General features: G+C 48.9%; 1 protein-coding gene across 1 annotated transcript in view; it reads right to left on the bottom strand.

Annotated features, from left to right (window-relative positions):
• Positions 1-14,334: 14,334 nt before the first annotated feature.
• Positions 14,335-25,488, bottom strand: part of LOC144115144 (nose resistant to fluoxetine protein 6-like) — a 68,579-nt gene continuing 57,425 nt past the window's right edge. The window contains exons 9-15 of the mRNA XM_077649320.1: positions 25,245-25,410; positions 24,498-24,577; positions 23,467-23,589; positions 21,010-21,130; positions 20,153-20,339; positions 19,106-19,248; positions 14,335-17,729 (exon numbers count right to left, since the gene is read on the bottom strand). Coding sequence (XP_077505446.1) covers positions 17,490-17,729; positions 19,106-19,248; positions 20,153-20,339; positions 21,010-21,130; positions 23,467-23,589; positions 24,498-24,577; positions 25,245-25,410 — 1,060 coding nt within the window. The 3' untranslated portion in view covers positions 14,335-17,489. The remainder of the gene's footprint in view (positions 17,730-19,105; positions 19,249-20,152; positions 20,340-21,009; positions 21,131-23,466; positions 23,590-24,497; positions 24,578-25,244; positions 25,411-25,488) is intronic.

Here is a 25,488-nt window from a genome sequence, read left to right as displayed (position 1 = left end):
TGAGGCCGGCATTCGCCATCTTCGCCGGACCGCGTTCTCTTTGATTGTGTAAATAAATATAGGACAAGAAATCTGCGTGCAGGTTCCTCGGAATATGCACGTATGTATTACCGACGATTTGTCAACAACTTTTCGTGCTTCGCCGAGACTCTGACGCAACTGACAAAGGCAGACGCGCCATTTAAATGGGAAGCGCCGCAAGGGGAAGCCTTCAGGGAACTTCTGCGTTGTTTACAGTCCCCCCTAGTCCCCACGCACTTTGATGAAAACGCCGAGACTGAAATTTATACCGACGCATGCAAACAGCGTTGGCCTATAGGCGCGGTCCTCGTTTAGAAAAACGATGGACTGGAGAAATTAATCGCGTATGCAAGCCGTTCTCTGCCGAAGGCCGAGGATAACTATTCGACGACCGAGAAGGAGTGCCTCGCCATTGTCTGGGCTACGTCTAAATTCCGCCGCCACCTGTACGGACGACCATTTAAGGGGGTCAGCGATCACCACACACTGTGTTGGCTTGCCAATTTGAAGGACCCCTCCGGCCGCCTCGCTCGGTGGAGCCTGCGCCTCCAGGACATTGACATTCTACTTTATTTACCAGACATTCTGGTGGGTTACCGGGGCTAAGAGCTGAAATCAAGCAGGAGTTCGGCATCACTGTCGTCTACAAATCTGGTCGCAAGCACACCGATGCGGACTGCCTGCCTCGAGCCCCGGTCGAGAAGCCGCCAGGAGAGTACGATGAAGCCTTTTTGGGACCGACAGGCATCGGCGACTTGCACAGTACCAACGCTCGGTGCTGCGCACAACTGGTATATTTCGCGCACAAGTGGAATTGATATTTTTCTTACATCTATGCATGTTCCTACACACTCTTGTATTAGCAAGAGAAGAATTAATTAATGTATTTGTTTAAACATCTAGGAAATGGCGCTATTTTGCGTTTTTTTCAAAAACATCATTTTTTTCAGGTAAAATTGGTAAGCCATAGTACTACAACGGAAAAATAAATTTGAATCATGAGCTGTAATCATATTTGCAACAAAAATATCAAATACGCGAAAGACAAACGAAACTTTCTCCAGTTTGTCAGCAGTTTTCATGCACTGACGGTCCACGTAAAATATCAAACATGACACAATTGATAGTACAATTTATTGTCTTTAAGAAAAAAAGGAAGGTATTAACATTAAAATATTTTTTGATTTGTCTTTATTAATGCATTTAATAGTCTGAAGCTTTGCGGCAGAAATGAGGGGCTGAGTGGAGGTTGGGGAGGAGGGCCGGTGTCCTCTTCCTCGAGGCTTGGTGGTCCCGAGGTCAGCTCTGAAAAAAAAAAAAACGACCAGGCCCTTCCGTTCCCTGAAGTATTCCAAAAAAGCTCGCCAGAACTGGAGCGCATTCTGAGACCCGGTGTGCGATCCCGATGTGGGGGTGTATATGCACTCGTGCAGCGTGACAGGGCGGTGCCCGCCCAGGGACAGTATTGCTCTCTCCGGGACCGTGTGGAAGACAGGGCAGTGGCACAGAAGATGTTCGGCCATGCCTTTGCCGGACATTCCGGGCACGTAGAGGTCGGGTATCAGTCCGGGTTTATGAGGTGTAGCCTTGCTGGCGATAGACGCTTGCGCGGCGAAGAAGGACCGCCTCCACACTTCGGAATGTGCTGGGTGGGCGGCGATATAGTTTCTCAGGGTTGGCCAAGTGCTGGAGAACGCTCCGGCGATAGCACTGTGCGCGATGCCATGTCTCGACCCCTATCCATTGGGGGCGACAGTGGATTCAGGCAAAAATGTACGGAAAGAGCTATAGCGCGTGCAGCCTGATGTGCCTTTTCGTTCACATTTCCTTCATGTGCAGGTAGTAGTTAAAGTCTGGCTCCATCCAAGGGGATCTCTAGTGATCTGAGCACAGGTGGAGAGGGAAATAAACAAGGAGATAGAGAAAACGGCTGGCGGCCTGTTTTACACATCGTTTTACACGAAGGTGAGAAATCATATTTATGGGTACTTGTTTGCTCAGTTTATGTATGCCTGGAACAAACGATCCAAACACACTGCAGGTGCGCTCGTCCAATCGAAAAATACGACAAAGCCGGTCCCAAAATGCCACAAAATACTTTGCCGTCCTGTCGTTGCGACAACCTCTTCTCTAGTATTGCGAAGTTGTCTGTTGTCGGGACAGAACTGACTCTGTCGTTACGACAGGAGACTGCACAATACTGCAGAGAATCTTGCTGTTATTACAAGAATTTCTGTGGTAAAGTGCCAAAATACTGCAGAAAAATCTGTTGTGTTTTTCTGTTGTCGTGTAGCTTTGGAACGGCCAGCTCAGGAATGACTCGTGATGTTAGGACACGTGTTTCTCCTTTTCTTCCACCCTTTGTGTAGTGCTGCCAGCTTTGTATATTTCTCCGCCTCGTGTTTTAGAAAACATGTGAATGGTTCCTACTAAAAATTACACCGAAATTTTCGAAACGATAGAGAAGAAATGTTTCGGCCACCACTGACAAGAATAAAAAATGGTTGCTTGCTTCGAATTCATGCAGTCTCTACATTCTATCATGGGGGGGGGGGGGGGTCTCAGGTTCCTTGCCAGTATTGATGGGGGAGGGGGGCCCGAGACCTCCTTGACTTTAAGCACTGCAGGGATCCGTTTGGTAACTATGGTGCAGTCCTCCTCTCGCAGGCAGCAGGGTTCGAATAGACTTTGGAACGGCATAGCCTGGTCCCCCTGCGCGGCAGGCGGTGTACGCTGCTTGTGAGTGTAAACGTAGCAGACCCAAGGAGCCGGATCCTGTCTTTCTACTATGCGAGTGATGGCAAGCCGTATGGCAGTGAGCTCGAGATTAGTGGCAGTGTGTTCCTCGGGAAGCCGTTGGACTACAGTGCTGTCTGACTCAAGAATCGTAACAAGCTATGGCGGCACTATATTGAGACTGAGCGGCGTTTGTGCATAGTTGGATGGTTCCTTCCTGGGCTAGCAATTTGCATGACAGCTTCGCGTGGCGTTTGGCAGCAGCTGTACACCTTTGAGGATAAGATGAATTCGTGTTCTTTGGTACGGCATATCATCTACTAAATCGATAAATTTCCATGGTGGGACAAGAGACGAGAGCGGCTCTAATTCATCGACGTTGTAGCTTAATGCCCTTAAATGAACTGACAGCCAGCCGCCGTTGTGGAGAGACGGACGCGCTGAGCTTGCGATTGCTGCTCTGACACATCCTGTCGGGCATTAATTTTTATACATGCGTATAGGTCCATTACTGGCAAGTACTGCGGTAGGCCAGTAACTATATAGGCTTATCGCCTTTCGATTGATGTGCTCAAGGTGAAGGCTTTTGGTCGCTTTAAGTCGCATGTACGGATGTGCGTATATAATTTTTGATGTTACGAGGGCTATCTGACGGGAGCCGCGCCTCTTTTATTCCCTACCCACGCGCGGGCAACCAGCGCATAAGGTGTAGGTCCTGATGACAACTAACCACTGTGCTCTGAAGGTAAACCTTTTGGCTCCTCCTTCCTCGTCAGTTAGCATACTTCCGGCAAATGAATGAGTCCTCTAATCGAAGGGGGATAAGGTTGCGCTCTGCCTCGGCTCGCAGCCGTGGACAGTTTATGACAGCCACGAACTCGGTTTCTCCAGGAGAAGTTTGCGTGCCATGCTCCTGGAAGTAGTCGTGGACCTGTAGGGCTACTCACCAAGAGACCCCGAGTTGGTCCACAGCGTTGTATCGGCCCATACACGGCATTTTTAAGGCCAGAATTATGTCAGCATTGTTGGTAGGCCTTACACAGCAATGTTAAAAAGAACGGGAGATATGACAGCACCTTGCGGAACGCCGATTTCGTTACGTTGCCATTCACACTGAGTTTCCCCAACCATCACTGAGAATGTTTTGTCCACAAGAAAGGCTTTCACGATAACGTAGAGGCTCCCGTATATCTCTACTTCCTGAAGCCGGTGAAGCATGATAGAATGGAGCACGGAATCAAACGCCCTTTTCATGTTTACCCCAGCGACCACCCTGAGCTGTGCACAGCTAGGGTATTCGAGAACACAATTATGAAGCCTTCTGAGAACTAAAAAACAAGTAAAACAAACAAACAAACAAACAAACAAACCCGGCATGCTAGGCAACTACTCATGAGCAGGTCGCTCCCTGTTACGGTACAAGCTACCGGGAATGCAAGCACCAGCGGCCGGCCTGTGTGCGCAACTACGAGCTGGTTCGCAAGTTATTCGCACGTTATAATGCCGCCCATAATTCCAGCGCATGCATTTAGAGAGTGTTCCGTGTAACTGCTGATCTCTTCACTAGGAAACGTGGGAAAATCAGGGACAACTTCCAAAAACAAGTCATCTCCAAAATTAACAACGTATAGAAAATTATCAACCAAGCTCTAGTAGTTCGTTCTACTCTGAGTGAATATGTGTTGTGACAATAAAAGTTTTAAGGAAAATGACGCAGTGACATTTGATTACTTTTCTGTAATTGTTGAGTTACTTTCCTGGGCCTGTAATTGACCGCTGTAATCAGTTACATTTCGGATGGAATATCCGTGTAATTGTAACCGGTTACTTATTTTCTGTAACACGTACACGTCTGCTCGGAAGCTATGCTGGCGCCGGTGGAGGGCGTATCCAATGGTTCGGAATGGTTTCCTGGGGCAGTCTTCGACGTGGAAGCGTTGAAAACGTGGTCAACAGGTGACTAGGGACACGACGCTGGTGACCCTTTCATTTCTGGGAGCCTATCCCAAAAACTTCCGGCCAAAAAACTTCAAAAAAGCCGAAGCGATGCGAACGTGCGTCCGATCGAGGCGACTGCTTGTAGTGACCCCAGGTATAAACATTTATTGAGAGGGAGGGAAAGGGTTGTTGTAGCAAAGCAGGTGGAATCTTGAGTCCAAGACCCCAGTGGCTCTGTTTGATGCTGTGGAGATAGCGATGAGCGCCTCCTGGGATTCCAGGGTGGCACTGGTCAGCCGCACCTCCCACAGCTTCAGGGACGCATTGGAAGGCTTTAGGTGGTGTGGTGTATGGGTGCATGCCCGTGTGATATGGAGAAAGGTAGGGGTGGCGCCGCGCCATGGGCATGCATTCGTATATATTGTCAGGTGGAGACGGTGTAGATGGCGGAGGTTGGGGAAAGTGAGAGTCTGGATTCGGTGGAGCAAGTAGGCATCCGGCAAAGAAAGGTGTTTGTGAGGAGGGGGTAGATGCGTCAATTGAGCCGTAAGGTCTCAAGGCGCGTAGAGTAGTGGGCCGAAAGGGGGTAAACGTCTGGGCTGGGGAGTCCCTGCCCGGTTGGTGTAATCGCGAGCTGTGGTGTCTGCCTTGTCTTTGTCTTCTAGGCCTTCGTGACCGGGGGCCCATGTGATCACATGATCTTGGTGGCGCCCAAAATTCGGAGGACAAATTTGAGAACTCGGCTAGTGGTGAAGGCCCGACACGCAGCCTGCGAGCCGGTGATAATGTGGAAGCTGCGCATTTGTTTGTCCTGTGCTTTGATTGTGAGTGCGATAGCAGTAGCCTCCGCCGTAGCTGGGTCAGGGGCCTCAAAGTATGCAGCAAGGTAAGGGAAGAAGGAGTGATCAACCGCCGTCAAAGCGTATTTGGAGAGGAGGGGGCAGGAGGCCGCGCTCACATATACTTGTACCATTGTAGTATCGTTGCAGTATTGCCTGCGGAGGTAGTGAACACAGGCCTGACTTCGGGTAGCGTGGAGTTAATGGTGCATGTGGCATGGGGGAGGGTCATTGGGCGTACTTGCACCAGGGAGGATGCCTGTGAGGGCCAGGGTGCGAGAGGCTTGTGGGTCGCCAACATGGTGGAGAATGGCTCTGCTTCGGTAGTAGTGAGGAGGCGAGTAGGTTGAGAGGTGAGAAAAGCTTCCTGAATCTCTTCGAAAGGGTTGTGGATTCCAAGAGTGAGGAGGCAATTTGTAGAAGTGCAGATAGGGAGGAGCAGGGCAGTCTTGTGGAGGATGCGCAGGAGAACGTTCACCTTGTTTAGGTCTGCATGAGCGAGGTGGCGGTAGAGCAGGCCATATTGGATGCGGCTGGTAGCGAGGGCTGTGACAAGGCGGAAGGTGCCGTCCTCACGCATGCCCTTTCGATGACCAGAAATCCCTCCTTGAGAGTGGTGAGACGTTGAGAGTGGTGGTACGAAGGGCAGTAAAGGTATTAATAGGTCGCCCATCTTGTTGGAGCCAGCGGCCAAGGACGCGTATGAGTGGGCGTTCCGTGATGGGGGTGTTATGAACTTGGAGGCCAATGCTGTGTAGTTGCGGTCTTGGATTGCTTGGATGCGGATGACCTCCGATTTCTCGGGGGCACATTGCATGCCACTTGAGGTAACAGAGGCTTCGGCTGCATGTATGGCGGATTGAAGAGCGGCCTCTTTGTCGGCCAAGTAACCATGGGTAGACCATATGGTAATGTCATCAGCGTAAAGTGCGTAGCCGATTTCAGGGAGTGTGGAAAATTTTTGGGCCAGCTTGGCCATGGCAATGTTGAAAAGGAGCAGAGAGAAGATTGCGCTCTGACGAGTGCCTTTGTTGGGTGTGCTGAAAGGGTGCGAACATGTGGAGCCGATGCAGATGGTGGCAGTGCGGTTCAATAAGAAAGCGGTGACGTACACAGTTTGTCAGAAGTTCGGAGCCCAGGAGGTATGCTTCCGAGCCACACAGTGTGGCTCGTAATGCATCCCCAGCGTTCAAAATCTCCTGAAGGTATATTTATGGTCCTGCCCCCTCCCATGGATAGGACTCCCACGAATGCTGCAGGAGCACCACTGCACGGCTTGTAAACAAACCCCCTGGGCTCTAAAAGCTTATCAAAGGCTGTACGTATTCAAAGATGCGGTGGCCACAGTTGTTGGAGATGTGTCCCTCTAGTATGGCATCACGGGAGATGTTATCGAAAGCGCCTTTAATGTCCAGAGTGATGAGGATGGATGGATGGAGTAAACTTTAATGTCCAACGAATAAGGTGATCTATCCACCCCCCGACACGCAGGTCAAAGGGCGGGTGCCGCCGCCTCAGATGCAGGCTGGGAGGTCTTCGGTCCCAGCAGCCTCTTTAAGCCAGTTGGACGAGCATCATGTTTTAGACGGAGAAAAACATTCAGGGCAGAAAGGCCTGGCCGAAAACCGAGAATGTATGGTGGGAAGAGTTGGTGCTCCTCGATGGTTGTGGAGGCGAGTATGTTGTACCCTTTCATACAGTTTTCCTAGGCACGAGGTGAGGGAGACAGGCCAGATCTCTAAAGAAGCCGTCTTTAAGCTCGTGTAGTTCCCTCGATACATTTTTTGTTTTAAGGAAGAATTATTTTTTAAATTCGGCAGTCGCTGCGAAGTGTGACTCCGCACGTGCATTTCAACGCATATGAACTCGGTTCAATGATGCTGCAATTCGAATGGTCAGGCTGTAATTCGCCCCAAATGCAGTTTGACCTGACATGAAGCAGATGTAGGAAAAATATTTATTACAGCTGTGCGCTAAACACATATTTTTATATTTTTTCTCACGTCAATTATCGCACCAACATTGATATTTTAACAGCTGCTTAAGCGATAATTTTTTTTTCACCAGAAATAATTTTTACGTACGTTTGAAATGGAATGATCTTGGAGGGAGTTGGTTTGGGGGAAGGGAGCGGGAAGGAGCGGGTTGCTGCGCCGCGCGCTTTCGTTGGCTTTCCTGGCAATAGTCCTGCCTTGCTACGGACATTATCCCTGGCTTTCTCCAACCTAGGCGATTTAATTGGCACATCAAGAGGGCGCTAGTGTGTTTGCGAAAGTTCGCGATCACTTGCGCGTGATTCTGCGTCGTTCGGCAGTTTTCACGATGTTTGCACGTAGTCCAGAATGTTCCAAGTCATATTAAATAGAATGCGGCGGACAGAGCTCTGCCTATTCTGCCCCCGACGGGCGCCGGACAGAGAGAGAGAGAGCGAGCAATAAAACGTCACTTTATTGAGGGCGCCGGTCAAGGTGGCTTGAAGGATCTCCACGGACCGAAGTGTGCGCGTTACTATCGCCGCCGCTGAGATCCTTGCCTTTTTGATCGTGACCAGAAGTACGCAAATAAAAAGTTAATTTCAAGCTAATTCAAAATAACTTCATGCGCTTTATTCTACGTAATAGTGCCACGTAGCAGAGGCGGCAAGCACACAGGCGAGTGCAGGCTTCGGCGCGAAGCTGTGTATTGGGCGAACTCGTGCCCGCAAGCAGAAAACATCTCGGCGGTGGCGATAGCATGGAACATTATTAATTCGGCTGTGGGTCTCAATAAGAATGGCTGCTGCTTTCTCTCGCGTTCAATTTAAAGACTACAGCAAACGTTCAAGAGAAAGCGTCTAAAACACCGACCAGAATCTCTAGCGTTGTAGAGGCTGTCACTCGTGATTATGAATATTCCAGAGTGCTCTGGTCGCGTCTCGCACAGCAAACAGAAAGCGATAACGTCGCGTTCAGGCGGCAGTAAACAAAGCGCATAAAAACATAACGAAGCTTTGCGGCACCACGACCTTACCACCAGCATATCATCAAACAAGCGCACATTTAAGTTACCTTCGGTGGCTTCTTGTCGGAAAATTTGTCGCGATTGTTTATTACGCTAAATGTCTTCCATAATTATCCACATCTTTACATATCATCGTGCCTGAACACCTCGCAAGGTTGAAATAATGTCGGACACAAACCTGCATGCAGTGATCGGATCATTGCTCGAATCCCACGATTGGCATCTCCTGCCCTCGACTGCCACCGATGAAGACTTGCATCATTTTCGCACAACATTAGCTAACAATGCATACTCGGGAAGTTAAGTTACTGAACTTTGTTTCTTATATTTAAAAATTTTGCACTTTATATTGCGACCACTCTCCTCTGTATAATGCAAGCAGCCGGCAGAAAAAAACGGGAAAGCATCTGCGGCATAAAGTAGCTAAAGAAAGCTGGAGGATTTTCGGCATAGAAGTAGGGAAAGCACACAGTGATGGATAGTCGCCGGTTACTTTATCCCTGTTTTCAGCAAAAGTTGAAAAGTACATCTTGAACTTAATTATCCAGAAGTATTGACTTTCAGAAAAAAAAGTAAAAGGACGAGCTTGGTAGCAGCCACCAGTGCCCCGTATGAAACGGCATGCTCATGCTATTCGTCCAATTAAGCTCCTGGATACTGAGCTTGGACGAATGGTAAACCAGCTAGCCAGCGATACATTAAACCGGACCCCTGCCATCCCCTGGCCATACCATCGCTCCAGGATGGAGGCCATCCAGTACGTGTAAGACGTCCCTCACATTACGGCAACCTCCGCGAGAACAGGCGAAGCATTCCCACTCCACACCCTCCTCCGTTCACTTCGTCCATTAGACTTCGTCAAATTCAACGCAACGTTATGTTCACACCGACACAGGCTTTCTTAATTTGGTCCATTGCCGTCTGAATGCCCCGCGGCCATTCAGACCCCTCTCACCACCCCTTCCTTCGTGGTGTGCCTGGCTCACCTCGAATCAGCTGCAAGTCCAGCTGGCTCTCGTTCACCAGGCCCGCTCCCTTCTTTGTGATGAATTTTGAGTTACAAAATAAAGTGATTCTACTACTACTGCCACCAGCCCGCCGTGATTTAATGATATAGATGACGCCTTCACTATTCCGGCGTCTATCAGCGCGCCCTGCAGCCATCACTCTTGCATTTTTTATAGTTGTCGTTGTGGAGCTTTTTATTTTTTTTGTCTATCGTCTTTTTCCTAGGGTGAGTGTGTTGTACACTCTCAAGAGTAGTTTCACGCTATGCATATTGGACTAAGGGTATTATCGTTCTATTGCCGTTGATAACACTTGTGCACAGCAGAAATGACCGCCGCTACCGATTAGATATGGGCTAATATAGTTCAACATATCAGTTATTTTTACTCGGGATGGTTATTATCACTTCCAATGTGCAACATTCGGAGAGAAAAGCATTGCTTAGTGTTGTGCAATTGTACTACGTTGTTTGTGCAGCATGGCTCTAAAGTATGCGCACCAGCGGTGCATGTTACAGCGGTACGCGCACGCGTGATCAGTGCCCGTGCATCGTGGCAGCTGTCGATGACCTGATGTCTCAAGGAACCATGCTCTTCAGGTTGCGCAATGTTCCTTGGTTTGTGAAATCCCGCAAATCTCGCACTGTCAATTCCATTTAAAACCGTTTATTTCATGGACGGCTAGAGGCCACAGAGGATTAAGGGTGTCTGCCCACACTCACCGCGTGTTCTCGCCCAATTACCTGTCTTCATCCTTGTTCGAACGTGCTGCGGTAATGGGCGTCCGTGGCGCATTATCTACAAATATACAAGGTGCACATATGCGTGACGTACACCGCGCAAATAAGTTGGTCATGTGCTTTGAACTTTCTTTATCAGGGCCTTGGGGTCAGCATCGCTGACACATAAAGTGAAAAGAATATCTCGTGCTCTGAATAGAAAGTTTGAAGGCAACGCTCATGAGGTCGTCGCTCATCCTCATCCTAAATGCTTGCAATATTTTGCCTTTGAAGGACCTTCCAAAATTCGTATACTAAAGTACGAATACAGATCTCGAGGAAGAGTCCGGATTGTTGCACAAGTTTCATTTATGGTTTATGGGGGCTTAACGTCCCAAAGCGACTCAGGCTGTGAGGGACGCAGTAGTGAAGGGCTCCGCAAACTTCGACCACCTATTTTTTTTTTAACGTGCACTGACATCGCACAGTACACGAACCTTTAGAATTTCGCCTCAATCGAAATTCGGCCGCCACGGACGGGATCGAATTCGCGTCTTGCGGGTCAGCAGCAGTGTCAACCACTGAGCCACCACGGCGGCTTGCTGCGCAAGTGAAGCGGTGAAATTTTGCACGTTATCATCCTAGCTGTGAGTTTTCTTACCAGATTGGCCTCTAAATTGCCGTTATGTTTGCGCTAACGCGAGCAGTTCTTTTTACATGCCTTGCCCTCTGTGGTGGTAATGGGCATGTGTAAGGCGTGGGCTCTTTTGCGCGGCACAAGAAAGGTGCTGCTGGAACGTTTGTCTACTTCCTTATATTTGAGAACACTGCTCACGCATTAGACAACGACGACGCAGCTCGTGCCTTCGGTGAGTGTAGAGAGCGAGTATTCTGTATGCCTAAAGCCCCAACTCGATGGACGCATCCTACGCGTACCGGCTGAGCGCCTACGCGCACGGGCGTACGCTGCATCCTGTCTGCGCATGCGCAAAGCGATACGCGCGCGCAGGCGCGCGCGTTGCTAGATATCTGTTTATGTCAGATATTTTCGGCCCTGGCGGCGCGCTGGGGCACGCGCCGGAAGTGGCTCGCTGGTTTGTGGCCAATGAGAGGGCACAGTTCCCGCAATATCCGGAATGAGCCTCCGTGGCGCGCCGACTGATTTTTTTTTTTTGTCAGCGAGCTGCGACAGCCCCCTGCGCAAACATGTCGTACCTAATAAGCAATGAAAAATTAATCGCTGCTGTTGAGAGGCGCCGCTCGCTGTGGCTTGCCAGCCACAAACATCACAAGTACTGTTCGAATCAGACGCAGTACAAGTCCATTTCGTTGCTGTCGTGCGCACACTGCTGGCATGATTTCGGCACAAGTATGAGCAACACCGAGAATGCTCGCAATGCTGACGAGCTGACAAGCGTTTGCGGGTGACGAGCTGGCGGGAAATGCCGTCCATGCAATGCTATGGCGATGATGCTGTTGGTTAAAATAAAGACCTGAGAAAACTGCACTGAAATACGTGCCAGTTTGAATGAAAAGCTACTATTAAAACTGCAGTTCAGTTTATATATTACATAACTTGCCTTGGTGGTGGTGGTAGTGGTTTTATTTAAAAAATAATAGTAAAAAGGAAGGAAAAGATTTTTGCTAGCCCCGGCATCTGCCATCGATACTGAAGCACCTGAGCTGGGGCAGCGGAAATAAAGGACAGCAGGCAGAATGGAGAAATGAAATGAAAGAGGTAAGGGGACAGGAATAGAGGATAGGGGGAGAAGTAATATGTACAAACTATTTACACAATAAGAAATGTGTCCAGGTTGTGCGCGTGATTAGTTCATTTTAGAGGAATTAAATAACACACGCGCACAGCACTGTGTTGGCTACAACTGTAGTGGGGCGTCCAGTTATTAATCGTTCAAGGTAGAACTCGCGGAGCGTTCGGTCACTGCGTGTAACTACCTGACGGAGAACAGACGGCACGTCAAGCCCGTGTGTTCGAGGAATTCACGGAGGCTCACCAAAGTTCGCTCACGAGTGCGCGCACTGCCCTAAAGATTTCAAGTGGCAGTCTAACTGTTTTGGCCAGTTCCAATCTATGAGGTCTAGCAACAACGTGCTAGTGCGCGCACGAGCGCGAGTCAGCGACAGGCTATGGAGGTGCACACCACTTGCGACGCCCGTCGCGACGCGGCGCTGGGCGCACAGGCGCTCTGCGCGTACGCGTAGGATGTGCCCATCGAGTTGGGGCTTAAGGTGTACCTTTATAGCCAGTAAGGCGACGTGCGTGGGTGCGAGGGCCGTAAGCACTTATCGCCATGTCGGACTAGCCTCACAGAGTTGCTGTGTGCAAATGGTACCATGTAAGTTGGTAAAATAACAGTTAGCGAAAAAGGAAATGGAGTAGCCCAAGCGGCAAAATAAAAAAAAAAGCCACGATGTTCACGATGTTGTCAGCACTGTTTGCGTGTGAGTGAGTGAGTGAGTGAGTGAGTGAGTGAGTGAGTGAGTGTGTGTGCGTGTGTGTGTGTGTGTGTGTGTGTGTGTGTGTGTGTGTGTGTGTGTGTGTGTGTGTGTAGGCGTGGTGAAGTCGCCTGTTTTTTGTTCCGTTAAAACACCATAATCCTCATGGGTCAAAAGTCCCAGTGTGTGTGTGTGTGTGTGTGTGTGTGTGTGTGTGTGTGTGTGTGTGTGTGTGTGTGTGTGTGTGTGTGTGTGTGTGTGTGTGTGTGTGTGTGTGTGTGTGTGTGTGTGTGTGTGTGTGTGTGTGTGTGTGTGTGTGTGTGTGTGTGTGTGTGTGTGTGTGTGTGTGTGTGTGTGTGTGTGTGTGTGTGCGTGTGTGTGTGTGTGTGTAGGCCTGCTGGAGCCGCCTGTTTTTTGATCCGTTAAAACACCATAATCCTCAGTGGTCAAAAGACACAGCGTGAGTGTTTATTTTTAGTTGCTAGAACGCCGCCCTTGTTACAAGTGGTGAAGCAGCCAGCGCAAATACGCAAAAAGGCACCGACTGAGGGTTCAGAACTGCATTAATAATCGAAACACCGCCAAGCGAATAGCTCATGTTTTGACACTGTTTATTTGCGCACAAAGTGTGCAAGTAAAGAGGCGCACATAATACGAGCACACAAACAAACACACTGTAGATATATACAGCTACAGCAATGCGTCTGTGCATTCTGTATTCCAATAAAACACGAAGCTGATGTCGCAAAATACGACTCACCGCGTAGTATATCACAAATTGATACGCTTGATAAAATGACATATTCAACATATGCATTTCTGAGCCAGCTAGCAAACAAATTACCTGATGGTCTATAAAGCACATTCCGCTGGCGCAGCACAGAGCATATTTTGCGTCTGGCCACCGGATACTGTTGTGGATGTTGATACCCTGGACAAAATATTGTCCATCGCACTATAGTATAATGAGACAACAATGGCTTATGCCGACTTGTTTGCATATATGACATGAGAGGAAAACTGTTTTCGTTGACAAAGCTGTTTTTGAGCTTCATTTGTGGATGCTCTCGAGGTAATTAATTCCGGTTGCAGATGTCAGGTGACGGCCTGAGAGGTACGGCAACACCTTCCTTGCGGTCGAAACGCTGTTGGTACTTGTGGGTGTCCTTGAGGAGCTGTGTGTAGTCCCGAGGAACTCGCCGGGGGTCTTTTTGGTTCCAGGGAAGCTCTCGAAGGGAAATCCCGACAAGCGTTCCCGCTTTTGCTGGCGCGAGTGAATGAACGCTAGCACAGCGGCCACCGTCCATGTTCCGGCCAGCTGAGTCAGACATCCTTCATTCCGTAGCATGTTTTAACATCGATGATTCCTCAGGCGCACTATGGGCGCTCGTTGCACTGTCCAAATAGATGTCGTTGGAGTTTACACGTGTTAAAGTCTCTTTATGTCTCCAAGAACAAGGCCTCCAGCCGTTAGCGAGTGAGGGCGCCGCAACCATGGAGTTGTCCTCTTTCAAAACAAGAACAGCGACACGTGCGTCGGCACCCCGTCTGCTGTTATATCTTTTGTCTTGTATCTTATATCTTGACGAGCCTGAATGAATTTAACTTTTTTGTTTCTTATCTGCGAACATGTGCACTTGGTTGCGGGAACGTTGTTTATTTATGTATTTTTCTCGAATAAATCCTTCAGTTGCTAGTCGGCGCTCGTCCCGTCTTCTTGCTAGTCCCTTGTCTTTTAGCACTGTTTCTACGAACATGACCTTCTAAGTAGTTCAACTTTCCATTTTACTAAGGATCACATATTCGTTGGTTTACATTCTTGTTATACTTCACAGCGGCATGGATTTGCACCGTGGTGTAAGTTAATGCGAATTATTTACCGCTTCAACGCCTTAGGCACGTGAAAAAATACCTGTGAAATTCCTGATGCTTGCGCAGCATCTGCGTAAAGGACACATTGCTGCATGTGTTGTGTACCAGTGACGTCATCTGGGCATCCAGTAGAGATATGGACGTTTCCGGCAGGCCGACACAGCTGAGGGATACGCCAGCAGTTATGTCAGCTCACGCAGTATGCATCGAACACGCAAGTGAGATAGATGACGCCACTGGCTCAAGTGGGGCAGCTACGTTTTTGCAGTGTCGAAGGCTCAGCAACCACTAGTTCACCTCGTCAAGCCACATGTGGGTGATAGCAAACGGGCACAGTTCATCTAGAGAGATTCTGTTGTCCTGCCTAGCAGTTCTGCTGGCTGTAACAGACCTACTTCGGTGTACAAACTAACAATATGCATTGTTTACGAAAGACGTCTACGACGTCTTACAGAGCTGCTCCCTTACAGAACTGTGTACTACTGGCATAGTTCTGTAAGGGAAGGCGTCTACCTTCTGCGCGTCTATATACAAAGGTAGCGATCATAACAACAATAACAACAAGAAAGAAAAAATAAAACATCAACACGGCCCTGCGCTAGGCAGTCCCAAACACAGCGCAACGAACAAAGGACAAGCGAGTAGACGGGAAAGCTCTGCGCCAGAGTCTTTGTGGTCCTTCGTTCGTTGAGCTGTGTTTAAGAATGTTGCACCAACTAGTTCAACTCTCCATGCTATTACAGTCCCAAAATTTTATGCTTGGTGCTATTTAGTTGCAAAATAAAATAAAATAAAGGCATGTTCGATTAGGCTTGTCTTCATAACTGCGTGACTCGAGGTAACGACCAATGGAGAAAGCGCAAAAGACGCTGGCAGCATAAATAAACTTAATTGCTGATTTAGATGCCAAGGTAATGTGTCAGATAAGAGAAAATGACCGCAGTTAAAAGGACTCTGAAATGCTTCTTTAACAGAGTAAGTTAATCCTCACAACATTTAAATTACGTGCGTAGTGAACGACTGGAAATATAGCGGATCTGAATCTGAAATAAAGTGGCTGTACGTACAGCGGAACACTTATGATTGTGAGTTTTATCATATCGAAGACTAATTAACGTAAACATATAGCGGATTAATGTATGCCGCCTGCGCACGCTCAACTGCTGAATATGGACCAACGGGCCGCACACCTGCCACTGCGCGTAAGTAGCTGACATAAGTAATCCGGTATATGTCTACGCTATAGTTCGGCTCGGCTATGCTAAAACACTCTAATCTCACTCCAGGAATGGTTTTCTATTTTCTGCACCTTTTCAAATTTTCGTCTTTTTTTTTGTCCTGATACGACAGAGAGGTGGCAGCTGTTAGCCAGGTGCATTCGTTCAGCGTCACGGACGGCTGATGCCAATTGGTGCGGAATGCACAGAACGCAGTACGAGCAAGCCTGGCGAACCGCATCTGAGCCAGTGCTAAGGAAATTACACGCACGAGGAAAAATGTGTACAAAACGCCCTCACTGGGCAGGGCATCGCGAGCACCTAGCGGCAAGTAGTACCAGGCGCAATAGGACTGACGAGAATAGAGGTGAAGCCTTGGAGGAAGGAGGTGAGGGGCAGTTTTTGATCATTATATTAACTCGAATAGATACTGTTTGCTTCAGAAAAATTCTTGCCGTAGGTAAACCCAAAAGGGTCGGTCTTTCATACTGCACACATTTTTCAACTTTGATAAAAAGTGTTGGGGGTCCTCAGCACAAAGCACAAATCCTGGCAGATCTTTCTCGGCCTTACTCCATGTGCCTCATTTTGAGCTATGATACACCGAACGCCGTAGTAAATAGGTACATCATAATTCAGTACCCCCGCCTCTCACGTTCGTTTTGTTTTTTGACCGAAGGCAACGACACCACTCATGCATATATGCGTGTGCTTCCGTCAGAGGGCAGACCCTGTCAGACAACTGCGGCAAGTCCTGTGCGCGCCCGAGAGATTTCATATCTTTGTGAGAAATGTCGTGCAATTGCTAACGGCGCACTGCATGTCCCTGGCCAATCGCACCCGCGAGCCCGAATGAAACACGTGCAGACTTAACGGGTCGCAGCGCCGTCAAGCTCACTGCTGCCGCTTGGCTTCGGCAGCCCTCATCATTCTGCCGTGGAGTTCCCGCAGCCGTGGAGCGGTCCTCTTCGGCTGACTAGCGTGCTGCTGCCGCCGCCCGTCGCTCTGCTGCTTCTTTCAGTCGGAGTGCTCCGACTAGGCTGGGGGAGACTTTCGCGGTGGCAGCGTGCCACAAAATTCGGAAACGCAATCTACTAACCTACGTTCTCACTGAGTGACGTCAGAGCCAAGTGACGTTAGGTTTACCTGCAGGTTGCGGGCGACTTTATCGGCTGTTGGACGGTACGATGCAGTCCGCACGTGCTTCTTGAACCGCAGGCGAGGCGCTCTTAGCTCGATGGGTCAAGCATTACTTTGGGAATCGAGAGGGTTCAAATCTTGTCAGCGCATATTTCTAATTCTCATACTTCAAGACAAAAAAAAAACAGAGAAAAGTATTGCACGAGTGCCATAGCGTCTGCTACGCATGTAGCATCACTGGCATTACTTTTCGTGGTTGCCAGCTCATTAGAAGCCCCACAGTAACGAAGACAAGCCTACCGATTACAGGTAAATCTGAACAATAACAACAATAACAACAACAAAAGGATGGCGCAACTAAATAAAAAATAACAAGGTCACACACGCACGCACCCTGCATAGGAAAACGAGCATCCGCCAGAAGTTTTTAGCCCTGCTTCACTTGAGGGCCGTTCCTTGCGGACGTCCCTTGAGCATATGTGGGAGGCGTCTGCCGTCCTCGCGAAGGAAGACACTTTCAGGTGGGACGCGCGGAGGTTGCACTTAAACGCCACAGCTGCTGGTGCCATTCTCGAAGGACTTTGTGGTGTGCGCGTCCGCGCTCTTCGAGAAGTCCCGCGCCAGGATCTTGTCCGACTTTTCGTGTTCGATGTGGTAGCCGTTCTGGCGAATCGGCTTGCCCAGCAGTATCCTCTCGAGCAGAATGAACGGCGACTCGAAGGTCAAGCTGAGCGAGAAGGAGAGACAGTAGGCCGAGAACAGGTGGCCCAGGTAGACGTAGCCCTGCGGGAAAGCGAATTGCACTGTCAGGGTGTTTTCTTCCAAGAAGATATCCCAGAGGGCTTATGCTTTGCCATACTTCCTATTTAATATGCTCAGTCACATTAGACAACTTAAGCACGGCGAAGATTTACTAGCGTAGACATGTTGGACCTGTCGGACCCTGCTGCGCGAAGGCGTGGCTGGCAAGGATATAGTACGCCTGCAATTGCGCATGTGCAGCAGGCACACGGGGCTCATCCGGTATACGTCACCGCTGTGCTAAAATTCTCTTTTGTTACACTGCCATGAAAGTTTTATGCCACGCCACGCAAGACACCATTCAAAGGGCAAATATTTTACCTGTCGCAAGTTACACGATATGTGCATGCAAATACGTTCGGCATTTGCGCAGACAAAGCAGGTTACTCTGTGCCGCGCAGTAGCGCTTTCAAGTGTTGCAGCGGAAGTCGGAGCAGTATCGTAGGACCGCCAAAGTTTCGTTCAACTTGTGTGGAAGTCAATTCCGGCAGCACAGAACAGACTGCAATGTGATGTATGCTGGCACTCGCGCATAGCTAGTCAGCGCTCGCATTTCAGTGCACAGATGCTGGTACTCGTGTCCTGATTTGTGGAAGAAACTATAGGTACGTCCCACTCTGTCTTCTCTGTTACTTTTATTAGCGTACCTTGTACATTTGCGTACGCGATGCATATTAGTAAAGCTATAGCTTAACTGACATGTTCAGTGACCTGCCTCCAGAAGGAGCAACGAACTATGCATGCGCAGTGGGCTCTTTGCAGATGCCAATCGCGAGGCATGACACAAACTTTCTATCATTAAAACATGTTCATTCTCCATATGACCGCCAGCAGAAGAATGTGCCAAAACAATGCAAGCTGCACACCTGCGACGCTGCAAACCTTCGACGCGCTGTAGCGTGCATTCTTCCCATGTGCTCCCCTCGGCTCCGTGCGCAGGTACTCTCGGGACTTTGCGCTTGCACTGCTTGTGCCGAGGTTCTAAGGAACGCGATGCGGAAAGAGCGGGTTTCTAGGCGCCCGGGTGTCGACGGGGACCAGTGAAGAATGCATTTTATCACGGCGAACAGCGAGTAGATGTGTAGCAATGCCATTGCTGCTGTCATGCTTTCGCAGCTCAGTGCAACCGACAGAACGTTCAGGGGTGATGAAGGCTTCCTATAACGTGCACCGCAGTGAAGTGGCCTAAAAAAACGCAGAACTGGAGCAACGTTTAACGCCTCAGCCTGCCCCAGTGACACTGCACAGCGGCGTAGAGTCGTTCCATGCACCGCCACAATTCCCATCACGTCCTGCGCAGCCCAATGGGTGCGCGTATAATAATGCCCTGCGCGATGCGCTTCCGGCCGAGAACCTACCACGAAGAATTGCGTGGTGTAGAAGGGCTTCTTGAGGTAAGCGGTGTGCCACAGGATGAGCAATGGGTGCACCAGGTACACTAGGTAGGTGAGCCGGCTCAGCGGCACGAAGGCCCGCCACGACAGCACCTTGTTGATGAAGCCTGCGAAACGCATTCGCGCAACTCTGTCAGGAGCACGTTCAGTGGAGGTACAGTCGCAACGAAAAAAAGACTGGCACAATGACGTCACTGAAAGGCTTTGCGAACACGCCTGGCACTTTTGTTATTGACGTGTTCGTAACCGAAGCGCCGAGCGTTGCGATCTGCCGCTCCGGCGGCGCGTCACTAGTGCTAATCTTTTTTCTTCGCGACTGTACCACTATATTTCCCAACACGATCCGCCACTGTTGCTGTAGCTTTAATTTCTCTCTCTAATTAAACGCTCTAATTTCTCCTTCGTCAGGCAACAGTACAGTTGCTGCGGAGTCCGGTTGGTTTTTGCTTTAATTGCCGGGCGCACCTTCTTTCTGCGATCGGGAGTTCAAGCTTGGTGTGCTGTCTGGTTGGGAACCAAATGCATGGCAACACGTAAAGTTAGGCTTTGAAAAATACGATCACAACTGTTGCACTAAACCCACTGTAATGGGCGATTTGTTACTCTCGTGCCCTCGGCAAAGATTGTGGACATTATACGCGCGCTTGCGTCTACCATGTTTCGGCGTGCATGACTCGCGCATGTTTGCATAACCTGCTGTGCTCTCCCTTCTGCAGGTCCCAAGTACGCTAGCCGAGCTGATGGGGGGGGGGGGGGGGGGGGAGTTGAATTACGAAACTATAAGGACTGCACTGCAAAGCATCTTTAAATGAACTCAAAACGAATATCCCGTGTCTGGAGCCATAGAATCAATTTGTGAGGACACGGACCCACAACGCACAGTCTTATCGTACACTGTGTTTCAAGGAACTGCGAGGTACTCGGCCGAGCATCATAAGAAACCAAGCAACTACGTTGAAGTTTACATCTGCGTAAACATGTTTTAGAAGAGAAAGAGGCCCCATGTGGCACCTCCGTTTCCGGTGGCGCAGGCGACCACCATCCAGGCGATGCCGAGCGCCCAGGCGGTGCGGCTGAGCGCAGCGTAGGCCACGGCCACGGACAGCGACGGCGCCTCGTACGCGTTCCAGTTGTACACGCCGAACACCACCGTCATGTTCACCAGCGCCGCCGCCAGCCAGCCCAGCAGGCGGGCCACCTGCAGAGGGCGCGCTTGTCGGTTATCACGATGCCTTTAGCGTCACTTTTAACGTTCCAATGCCTTGATTGTTAGGAAAAAAAATCAGAAATATCTAAAACGTCTCCAAATATGCGAGTAGCTCTGTTCACAAAAGAGGGGCCATCAACAGGATACACTGCTACGAGAAAGGCTAATCAACAACCGTCAATCTCGGTATTGTTAGAGATAATAACTTTGCATACACTTTAGCTTTGACCTTCGCGCTTTATGGGTGATTGATTGGGCTCTTGCGTAATGTGAAACCGGTAACTACGTTTTGGAGGGCCAGTTGGCTCCGAAGCATCATGAAGCGAACAGCGCGACCTGAGACACACACACAGTAGGACGGAAAAGCTCTGTGTTCGTCCGTTCCTTCGGCCTTCGTTCACGAAACCGGTAACGTTTTTCACCAGGGGCCTTTTCAGCCCATTCCCTTCTGCCATTGGTTTCTCCTGACTACACTGACGTCTCAGCTGTTTTAAATTGTGGGTGGCTGAAAATCGTGACAATGCACGACGTTCCCAATGGATTCTTCGCGTTTCTTCCGCGCGTAGCTCGATAGGAAGCTCACGCGTAAGCGGCCGCCCGCACTGTGTCGTTTAGCTTGCCCCGTTTCCTCGTTACTGCTGCTTGCCACTGCTGTCCTTACCCTGTTGATGTGCAGCGTTTTGTTCTTGTAGAGGAAGTAGCCCGTGGCCATGCCGATGCAAAAGGCTGTAAGGTGTGTGTAGGGCCGGTATCCGATGAAGCTCATGAACTCGTTGAAGTGGCTGTTAAGAGCGGAAATAAGAAATTGAAGAAAAATCGCTTTAGTTGAGCACACGTTGAGGTGAAAAAAAGAATAGAATTTCGTAGAATTGTACCTAGCCATCTCGACGTTGGGAAACTTTGAGGGGATATGCGGGAATTAAAACTATTTTCTTATTTATTGCAGCATTCTTATTAAAATCACTATATGTGTGTGTTTTTTATGTAGAGTCCAAATATGCAATTAGAATTTGAGTACAACGATTAGAACTTGAGTTATAAACAGCTTTAGGATTTTATTCGGGCTCTTCGTTACAGGCTATTACCCAAAAATATTTATAATTATTTGAAATATTTTCAGAACTAAATCAGCCAAGGTGCACTTTGTACGGTGATGCTGTTTTTAGACTTGCTTCGGTAAAAGTACACTGGTAAAAAATTCTGTGAATAGAACGTACAAAATGGGTTGGCTGGTAATTAAGGAAAGCAACTAATTAAATTTAATTCATAATGTATATATAGCATCACCGCACAGCTCTACTCTTCCCGAATAAATTTACACCAAGCTCATTTAGTTGCCCTCTACAAACCAGAGAAAAAGCTCTTAAGGCAGAGGCTGTATTTGTAAAATCGCGAACAGAGATTAAGGGGAAATCGAGTCACGGTAAAAACACCATAGATTTGGCTTCCCTGATATGGTGCCATCTTGAGACGTTTTAAAGGAAAGGGCGCGAAACGAGCTTTCAAACGGTAGGAAATTGGCGCCGATCGGTGAGAGTGGAATATCATTTCGAACATCGCGCTTCGTTTTTAAGCCGCGCGAAGTATTTTTTTTTTGTACTTTGGGATCGTTTTCAGCGCGGATATTCTGCAGACATAGTTTCAAGTATATTTAGTACGGAAAACTGTTTTTCCAAAAATCACTTTCTTCTCATTTTTTTTGCGATCGCAACACCTGCATCTCCTCTTGAATCTGTCTTCAGTGCTTTCTTTTACTTGGGGCAGCTTGCCGCATAGTGCAGAAACTTAAGGTGGTGCAAGGAATTGATCCCGTTCTTACACTGAATCTAATCTCAAACGTGACGTAGCCCGTATTAACGAGACCATTTGAAAATGATAGGCAGTGCGTTCTCTGTGCAGGTGAAATGATTTATTCAGTTGAATACAGACGGAAATTTTTACCTTCATTCAGGACTGGCTTTAGCATTACGGCATGGGTACACCACACAAACCTCGCCGCGCAAACTTGTATTAGTAGTTGGTGAATAATAAACTATTAGCTATTTAATTGGGACCCAAGGACCTCTTGTTCAGCTCTCTACTCCTTGTTTGAACGTTCGTATGCCAGAAAAAGCCCAACCTAAGCACCATCTCGTATAGTTGGGAGAGCCGGCTATATGAAAAAAAAAAATTGGCGGTGGTTTAGCTCTGGTTAAACCTGGAGTGACGCGATAGCTACAGCTGGCTGAGTGGAACTTGGTCACGTGACCAACCACGTGATCAGCCACGGCACCGCGCCGCCGGCAGCTGCTCTGCATCACGTGACCAACCACGTGACAGCGTGGCTGCGCAGACACAGGGTGGCAGTGCCGCCACGCTGAAGGCTCGAAATGATGCCGTAATGTAGCTATCGCTACAAAAAAAGAGAAAAACTGAAGGGGAGGGAGCACTTGAATTCACATTTTACAATTTTAAGCACTACATGTACTTATCATAAGTAACCTTCGCTAATTAATATACGAGCTTCATTGTCTTGATGGGTCTCTCCTCCTACTAATGCTCGCTCATAAAAGAGCGAAGTGCGGTGACCGAAGTTTAGGAGCGGTGCTGTAGGACCATTTCAGTTAACCGGTAACAGTTTAACATTTTGTGGCTGCCACATTACACCACCTGAAAGATCAAGGCACCAGTCCTCGAAAACAAAAATGACTGTTCTCGTGCGGTATGTCATTTTTATTAATAAAAAAATAAGTTTTTCTGTGCTACTGTCGTCTAAAGGCTTGAAAGAAGAAGCACAAAGACACTAGGACAGAGTAAAAACACGCACGCACGCACACCACTGGATACGCATTTTTGTAGTTTACACTTTTCTATCGTTGTGGACGTCTGAAGGCTTGGTATACTGAGGTTTTGTAAGCTGCGCGAAATCCTGATTGGCTGACGCCTTTGCCGTTGCCTTTTTTTTTTAGCCATGCCAGCGCACATGTGCCGGTCCGTGGAGAGCCGAACGAACGTACAGACAGTTCGGTGAATCCTGCCCCTGAACACCTTTAGTTGGTTCATATGGGATCAACTGAACCCAGTAAATGGGTCACCCCAGAAAAAGGCTGCTTGTCCACACGGAACTCGGCTTACTCACTCTGGATCGGGATCCACAAAAATGGGGATGGGCGGGAACTGCCAGATGTAGGTGAGCACCCCCACAGAGGCGATCGACCCCACTCCCAGGAGGGCCAGCAACGTGAAGCTCACCGAGGGCCTCCTGCGAGCACAGTGCAGTGCGATGCGTTGAACTGGAGAGCCGGAGCCCTTTCTGTGCCATCAGAATGCTAGACAACAGAGCAGCACTGAAGTTAGCTCAAACGCGCGAATTAAGCGTGAATAGAATGTCCCTGAAAGGTGCTCGTAGCAGGACGCAATCTATATGCGAACTCAGCGCAGTTACATGGACATGTGCATTAAGCGCAAAACTATAGGGAAAACTTCCTCATGCAGTATCGCAAGGCATACAGCTATATGAGGACGATCCTTTGGGGTTTACGCTGTTGCTTGCGTCGGGAACTGCGTATCTGTGCACGTCATAACACCACATGACCAACTTCTGACCACAGATGACAGGCTTTTTCAAAACCACTCAGCGCTTTGCCAGTGGCGTCATATTAATAGGTGGCCGCATTCTGGCCACTGACAACAAGGCTCTTTCCAGCCAGTCAATGTTCGAGCCGCACGTGGCGGACGTGCACCTGCTACTTTGCACTATGAAGCGAGAAGTCGCGGGCTTTTTTAGCCGGAATCTAACAGCCGGGACGAGTAACAGCGAATAATAGTTAGAGTGTGACAGCACGGTGACAGGTCACACGTGCCAAGGGCGATACTATCTGGGGCGAAAACACAACATATGGCGACCCCCTAGTTCGTTGTACGGCGGCAGGCACTGAGTGCGCTGTTCACCCTCGCTCGACCCGAGGGCCGCACAAAACCTACAGACACCTGCTAGCTAGGCCACGTGGGATGTCATTCGTCATTCTGCCACTGAATCCTGATCTTTGCAATCCTATCGTGACCCGTTATCATCGAGCACCCATGTGTGATTCCCACATGGAAAACGTAAAGCAGAAGGAAACATAACGTCGTGAGACCACATCCTTGAAAACTGCTGGGGTAACTTACTTGAACATCAAGATGAATATGATGGGAGCGATGATATAATAGTGCATGTCACAGGACAGGTACCACCCGTGAGGCAAGCACTGCATAAAGTAGAAAAATAAATACGGTTATCAATACTTTTGTTTTCTGCTGATACTTTTTGCCGGTGTGCTCTAAAAAAAAACGAGTATCGCACCCTCCTACGCGAATGGCCTGGTACCAATTTGCCTATAACTCTAATTTGTGCAAAGTCATCAGGGCCTCGCGGCACGCGAGGGGAAATGAGCGTTGGTGGCGCCGACGTGAGCAAAGAAGACAGAGAATTACGCATGTACGGATCGAACTAATGGGAGAGAACCTTAGTTAAACGAAAACGAAGGGTGGTAGTGCGTACGTCATAGTAGAGTAGTCGATTAAGGTGTACACTGCCACACACCAGCATTTAGCGCTGTTTACGAAACAGATGGCGACGTTCGATTTCGGCCATCAGCAACTCAGCATATCCAGCACCAGTGTTTATCGGGACTGTGCATGTTTTCATCACTATACACGCAGAGATCCGGAAAGTTACGCTTTTAAATGAGGCACTCGAACACAGATAACAACACTTAGCCGCTTTCAAATGGTCAGCAATTAGGCTGACCATTTGATTCAACTTTAGTGTGCCTTTCGTAGCGCGCTTGTGAAAAAGTATAAGGAAAGCCTAATTTTACTTTAGTGCGCTTCTTCGCGTTACGAAGAAGGTGCTACAAAAAGGCGACATCTCACCATTTCCTCTCTTTTGAACCACGAACCAATGTACAGAATATTGGTCCACCATCTTTTCTCGCAGGCTTTTGCGAATGGCTGCAGGGTTTCGTTCCAAACGGGCCCGCTCCCGGTAAGCGGCAACAGGATCATCAGAAGAGACACCAGTAGGAAGGCCGGCGTTAACCTACACGCAAGAAAAAAGAAAGTAAGAAGAAAAACACAGGCCAGTTCATGGCATGTCAGGGCAGCTTTACGTCGGGCC

The sequence above is a fragment of the Amblyomma americanum genome, chromosome 1 (genome assembly GCF_052857255.1).
Source record: "Amblyomma americanum isolate KBUSLIRL-KWMA chromosome 1, ASM5285725v1, whole genome shotgun sequence".
Lineage (NCBI taxonomy): Eukaryota > Metazoa > Arthropoda > Arachnida > Ixodida > Ixodidae > Amblyomma > Amblyomma americanum.
The sequence above is the reverse complement of the archived record's forward strand: the minus strand, read 5'-3'. Positions and strand labels throughout refer to the sequence as shown.